At 50.2% G+C, this 7,098-nt stretch overlaps 1 protein-coding gene across 1 annotated transcript in view; it reads right to left on the bottom strand.

Moving 5' to 3' along the window:
• Fhad1 (forkhead associated phosphopeptide binding domain 1) overlaps positions 1-6,020 on the bottom strand; it is a 119,575-nt gene extending 113,555 nt beyond the window's left edge. The window contains exons 1-2 of the mRNA XM_021160433.2: positions 5,883-6,020; positions 2,758-2,864 (exon numbers count right to left, since the gene is read on the bottom strand). Of these exons, the coding sequence (XP_021016092.1) occupies positions 2,758-2,850 (93 nt within the window). The 5' untranslated portion in view covers positions 2,851-2,864; positions 5,883-6,020. The remainder of the gene's footprint in view (positions 1-2,757; positions 2,865-5,882) is intronic.
• Positions 6,021-7,098: the final 1,078 nt, after the last annotated feature.

The following is a 7,098-nucleotide window of genomic DNA, read 5'->3' on the forward strand; positions in this document are numbered from 1 at the left end:
CCCCCCCCCCCCATTTTTGAGACGGGGTTTCTCTGTGTATCCCTGACTGTCCTGGAACTTCCTCTGTAGACCAGGCTGGCCTCCAACTCAGAGACCTACCTGAGTTTGCCTTGCAAGTGCTAGGATTAACGGCGTGCACCACCGTGCCTGGCTTAAAGTCTCTCAATATGCTAAGAAGAAATACTGCTTCTTTCTCTTGGTTTTCCCACTGTGGGTACTGAATGGGTTTTCTGTGCTCTTGCATGGAGATGGTCATGTAGGAGGCCATGCAAAAGGGGATGTGACAGCTGATTTTGATGGTCAACTTGACTCAATGGGGAAAGCTAGCCCTGGGCCTTAATGAAGCACACCACTGGAGAGTCTGGGATGGTGGTTTCCATGGAGGTGCTGAAGACTCCAATTCAATGATTGGCTTTGTAGTAAGATGGGATGACTAGGGTAGTGGTGGGAAGTGGGGGGTGGGGGGATAGGGGTGAGACCTAAAAGGAGGAAGCAGGTCACTGGGTCCTGTCCTTGAGTTTTATCTGCCCTGGTGTCTTATACATTCCTGCTATTTCCTATCTGTCATGAGATCCGCAGGTCCTCTGCCACACATTCCTGCCACCATGACGCTCTGACCCCACACAAGGGCCAAGTTCCCATGGAGTGAACCCTCCTGCATACCATGCACTCAGACAAGGTTCTCTATTGTTTCTGTTGGCTGTTTGGTCCCAGCCGTGAGAAAAGTAACACAGGAGATGTGGTGAGCTGTTGTTAAATTGGATGAATGTGTTCTAAGATTAGGCGAACTTTGCAGAAATGCTAACCAGCCTGCTATGTAATGGCAGGATGCTGGATGCCCTCTCTCTGGAATCAGAAATGAGACAAATAAGGAGATTTATAGGCTTATCCTGCCTCTGTCACTCTCAGTACCTAAAACCAAACAGCTGCGGACGGCATTCGCAGCTGGTGAGGCGAGCGAGGCCATCTCCTACGCTGCTGGTGGAGAAGAAAGCTGCACAGCGGCATTGGACAAGTTTGGTGGTTTCCCGGGGTACCATGCAGACATTTCCATGTGACATGTGATGCTACCATCACATCCCCAGGCTTTCATGCCTACTCAGAAGCTGTGTCCAGCACGCAGCACCGTGCTGGTTAGATGCTTGGTAAACTCAGCACCGTCTAGAATCCTCTTGGAAGAGGGACCTCAATTGAGAAAATGCCTCCACATCAGATCTGCGTGTGCACAAGCCTGCGGGCGGGGCATGCTCTTGATTAATGATTGACATGGAGGGCCCGGGCTGCTGTGGATGGTGCTGACCCCGCACAAGGTGGTCCTGGAAGTGTTTAAGAAAGCAAACTGAGCAAGCCAGCAAGCAGTAAATAAGTGTCCTCTATGGCGTCTGCTTCGGGTTCTGCCTCCAGGTTCCTGCCCTGTTTGAGTTCCTGCCCTGACGTCCTTCAGCGATGGACTGGGCTGCAGAAGTGTGAGCCAAGTAAACCCATTTCTCCTCGAGGTGCTTTTGGTCATCGTGCTTGTCAGAGCAATTGACGGCAAGCTAAAATGAGCAGCTACTTATTTTATTACGCTGACCCCCAAACTGGAGATAATCACCGCTTCCAAGTATACGACTGGCTAAGCAAACAGCACTATGTCTGTACCGTGGTCTGCTACTCAGCAATAAAAGAAACAAGCTAACAACCTAAGTACATCTCTAGGCCTGAGGGGAAGGGAAACCAACTCAAATCAAACTCCGAATCACACACCGTATGATTTAATTAATGTAACTTTCCTCAAACAACAGAATTATCGACGCGGAGAAGACAGTGCTGGTTTCAAGGCTTAGGGGTGGTCGTGGGAGGGGCCCCTGTAACTAGGAAGAGGTGTCTAGATCTCCGGTGCTGAGCTGTTTGGCATCTTGGCTTCTGCAAGTGAATCTGCAAAATCATGGATGCCTAGCCTCCACAGGCAACCCCTGCTACACACATATGTACGGCCCGTGCTCTGGACTGCTTTGACACTGTTATACATCACACTTCACACTAGCATAACCACCCAGGAAACAGTGTGAGGGGCACACTCCGTCTCCCTTTTCAAAAAAAAAAAAAAAAAAAGCTTATTAAAGGCTTGTGGCGCAAGGTTTCAGGGAAGCTAGCTCCTCTGCTGTGGGAAGCTCCAGCCCGCGTCTCTCTAAAATATTTTAGCCAGCTTGAATATTTAAAGAGCTTCAGAGTCTCTGTTTTCATTATTCATCTCTTTCTTCCACTTCCTCAGCTGTCAGTGAATTGAGGCTTTGGACCACCAAACCACAGCTCGTCAGAAAATGAAGTTCAATTACGAGAGACTACGGCTAAGCCCAAGGCTTCACCTTGGAGCTTCCTGGGCTCCAGGGGCCCCTTAGAGCCAAGCTATGGAAAGGGAAGGCCTTGGAGGGGCGTTGGAAAAAGAGACCCTTCCCTGGGCACATGGTGAAGAACACTTCAATGTACTTGCCCCGTGCACACCTTCTAAGCTCCCCCAGAACGCTGCTTCTGGACAGGGAGCAATTTGGGACCTGTAAGGACGTAGTTTGTTAACTGGCAGAAGGCCCATCACCTTCCGATACCAAATGCCAGCTCCCCTCTGCCATCGGGAAGATTCCTGCATGGATCTTGGCTGTCCAAGGACAGAAGTGGCTGCTTGCTACCTGTGGCAGTTGGGCTTAGGGAGACTTGAGTCTACCTCACATGGAGGAGAGCTGGGGGGTGCATGGGACAGGCATACGCTGTGTACCTCACCTGTAAGACGAGGTCCGAATCTGCATGCTTGCCAATTGTGGTGCTTTTATTCAGGACAAAAAAGCCATCGGCGCTCTTCAAATACGCTTTCATTCTTTCTGATTTCCCTACAGGAGGGTCCAAAAAGGGTTTGGTTAGAGAAACACACTCTAAGTCTGGGTGGATGAATGGGGTCTCCTGATGTCATTGAGTCCCGAGAGAGAGAGAGACAGGGAGTGTCCAGGTGGTGAGCTAGCTCTGTCTTTTGAAGGTCATGTCTCCTAATAGTGATCACTAACAGAGAAGCATTGAAATATGATAATCAAATTCAAGGTATTTCTCTTTTTTTTATAAATTTATTTATTTATCTTATGTGAACATATATGTGCTAAGGGTATGTATGTGCACCAGGTGTATGCAGGGACATGCAGAGGTCAGAAGAGGGCATCAGATCCCCTGGCATTGAAGTTACAAGCACCTGTGACCTACCATGCCATCTGGGTGCGCAGGTCTGAACCTGGGCCCTCTGCAAGAGCAGTAAGAACCTCTAACCCCTGAGTCACCTCTCCAGATTCCCGATGTTTCTTCTTAACTAGAGAAACAAAACAGAGCTCCAGTATCCCAACCACAACCCAAATGTCGCAGACAGCGGCTTTCTTATCCGTGACACCCACTGCTCGTGACACCCACTGCTCGTGACACCCACTGCTCATTTTTGCTTGGTTATGACCCAGCGCTTACTAGTTCAGACACTGCGGGTGAGTTACTCGCTCCCAGGTTGCCTGGCAACAACAAACTCGGCTATTACTGATGCTAAGTTGGGCCTCTCAAACTCCAGCTCAGAGACCCACAGGCTCCCAGTGAGTTCAAAGCACCAGGAGTCAGCCAATGGAAAAAGCAGGCTTCAACTGATCCTTGCTTTGTAAGCCGCTGCACTTCGCCATATACTGAAGTTAGGAAAGGATGCTTTCGATTGTGTGTGTGTGTGTGTGTGTGTGTGTGTGTTACTGAGATATCTGTACACCTCAGTAAGCATATGGAGATCATAGGACAACTTGCCGGCATCTGTTTCCTCCTTCCGCTGTGGGTGGGTAATGGGGATCAAACTCAAACACACCTCCCCAGGCTCGTTTGGCAAGTACATTTACCTGCTGAGCCGTCTCCCTGGTCCAAGGACTGACTTCTAAAGGCAAAGTACGAAGATGCAGGATTCTATGTGATCAGGACTCTGCACGGATTCCCTCCATCATCTTATGAGGGAAATGTCGAATATACGGAGATCTTTAAAGTGGACAGAGAGCCAGATGTGGTGGTGCGGGCCTGTGACCTGGCCCTGGGGAGGCTGAGACAGGAGGATTGTGAGTTTGAGGGTAGGTGAGGGTACAAAGAAAGAAACAAAAGCGAAGAGAGCCAGAAATGTGGCTCAGAGGCTAAAAGCACTGTCTTCTCAGGTTTGTAAAGGGCTCAGGTTTGATTCTCAGAATCCACATGGTGGCTCACGGTCATCCATCACCCAGGTTCCCAGGGATCTGATCTCCTCTTCTGACCTTTGTGGCACTGAGTGTGAACAGTGCTGACGTACCCCCACGCCCACCCCAGACACATCAAAAGAAAGAAAAGGAAGGGGTAGAGGTGTAACTCCTCTGAGCTCACTACCTGGAGAGTTTGCTAATATTTTTATCATCATTCTTGGGTTTGGGGGTTTTAGACAAGTTCTCAAGGTAGCCCAGGCTGGCCTCAAACTCACTCTATGGCTGAGTATAAATGAACTCATTTTCTAGTCTCTTCCCCGGTGCTATGATTCCGGTGTGTACCACTGTGACCAGAATGCCATGTTTTCTGTCCCTCCCACCCATCCATCCCTATTTCTCTCTTATGACACACACCAAATAAGTTCTGCACAGTAAAAAAAAAAAAAAAAAAAAAAAAAAAAAAAAAAAAAAAAAAAAAAAAAAAAAAAAATCAACACTTCAGTGACATCCGACATTCCTGAAACATTGGTGATAATGTATCTTTCTGTTTGAATAATAACCGAGCTGCATCCAGGCACCTAGGAGACATCTCAATGCCAGGTCTAAGAACAAGTCCTCACTTTTGTTTCTTCCGAGAAAGTTCTGGGAAGCAGAGTTACAGAGGCTGGGGATAGAAACGAAACCCCCTCTAGCTGTAACGAGGACACTCAGGGTCTCTGCTCTCCATCACCACCCAGTACTGAGCCTAACTGGATGACCCTGAACGCCTGACTCTTCTGTCTTCATCTCCTGGGAACTGTGTTCCCAGCACACCCACCTGCCTGACAGACCCCAGAGCTGATGCAGGACAGACAAGGCATGGGGAGGGTCTAGGAGTCTCTGCCTTTATTCCCTCCCTTATCAGCTTCTTGCTTTAGGGTGAAATCTTGGGGCCCTCTGCCATCCTGACAGTTTTGGCCACTACTTCATCTCCTGAGCCAGGAGCTTCTTCGACGGGCGGATAGAAGTCCTCTGTAAATACTGAAAGGCCAAAATGATACCTGAAAGGCAGCTCAGCTCTGGGCAGGGAAGAAGCTATCTTTCATTCCCTCCCTCTCTGGAATCAAACCTAGATGGAGCTTTGGAAGCTCAGCCTATTTCTCTACTGCCTTGGTTAGGTGGTGTTTGTCCACCTTTGTCTAGCCCTGTACAGTCCCCCCAACATCTGCCTGAAAGTACTGTATTCATTTGAGGGTGTTAAACAGTGGGTTGGTTCTCTCTTGATACTGTGATATGAGCCAAACAGCTTCCGTCAACCATGGGTTAGAGATGTGTTAGAGGCAGACTTTGGAAGATATATTCTGATGAGGGCTACTTAGTGTGGGAGCCAGCTGTACATTTTCTTTTGAGTTATAGCTGGGCATGTGAGGTCTGGTAAGGGATTTCTCTGCCCGCTGGTGGATGACCCCCTAAGGGAAAGAGTCCCCTTCTAATTCCAGCGGCACCAGGTGGAGATCCTGGGGCCTAAGGGATGTGGGATGCGTCTGGCGACAGGGTGTGACTGCACCTAAGGTGGAATGGTTGGTGTCTGAACAGTGCCCTGTAACAGGAGCCTGTATTGGAGAACTCCGGGCAGGGACACGCCTCCTATCTTCGCCACTGCTTTCTGCCAGTCATCCCTGGAACCGCACTCACCTGGCAGGAGGAGGAAGCTGGGGCTCTGTTCTCCTCCGAGAGCCCTGCGGACTAGGAGCTGCTTGCCAGGCCCAGGAAGAGGCGGCCCGCCGCACTCTGCCGAGTCTCCAGCTTGGCCCGCGCCCCGCGCGACTGCCCGGCCTGTGTACGTGCGTCGCCATGACAACGTGGCGTGCGAGGTCAGCTGGTGAGGGGTGTGGCTTTGCGGGGGCGTGGCCGCATGCAGCGTTCTCTCTCCTCTCTCTTTCCGCGCGCGCGCGCGTGTGTGTGTGTGTGTGTGTGTGTGTGTGTGTGTGTGTGTACGCGCGCGCGCGCGGATGGGAGTCGGGTATGACTGTATTTCAGGCAACCCGAGGACGCCTCATTTCCTAGAGGAAGAAACGAGGCTCAGGAACCCCACAAGCTTTTATAACAGTGTGATTAAGACGCCGTGGAGAGGGTGTGGTGACAGGTGGGTTGGGAGGTTGGAGAATATTGGGGGTCAGCATCCAGTCTTACCCACTTCCTCTAGGGTGAGGATGGTGTTGGGTGTTAAGTGAACTAGCCAGACAGAACTGGGATTCTTTCTCTGTGCTAGGGACCAACTGTTTCCAACTTCACAGCCCCTCCCTTCCATCATTGTCTCTCCAAGCATTGCCAAGGGCCCTATACACATCAGACTGTGACTCCAAACCTGACTTGCCTGCTGTCTTAGTTAGGGTTTTACTGCTGTGAACAGACACCATGACCAAGGCAAGTCTTATAAAAAACATTTAATTGCGGCTGACTTACAGGTTTAGAGGTTCAGTCCATTATCATCAAGGTGGGAGCATGGCAGTATCCAGGCAGGCATGGCACAGGAGGAGCTGAGAGTTCTATGTCTTCATCCAAAGGCTGCTAGTGGAAGACTGACTTCCAGGCAACTAGGGTGAGGATCTTATACCCACACCTACAGTGACACACCCATTCCAACCAGGTCACACCTATTCCATCAAGGCCACACCTTCAGATGGTGCCACTCCCTAGTCCAAGGATATACAAACCATCACACCTGCCCAGTGGGCACAGGGCAAGGATGTTCTGGGAAGACGCACCTCTATTCGCATATGTATGCAGACATCACCAGTAAAGACCTGTTCATACTACAGGACTCAGTGAAACCTGGGACCACTGTGAGGGTCGACTTTCTGTATCCTACGTGGCTGCCAGCCCATCTCCAGTGAAGGAATGCTAAGCT

The sequence above is a fragment of the Mus caroli genome, chromosome 4, assembly GCF_900094665.2.
Source record: "Mus caroli chromosome 4, CAROLI_EIJ_v1.1, whole genome shotgun sequence".
NCBI classification, from domain to species: domain Eukaryota; kingdom Metazoa; phylum Chordata; class Mammalia; order Rodentia; family Muridae; genus Mus; species Mus caroli.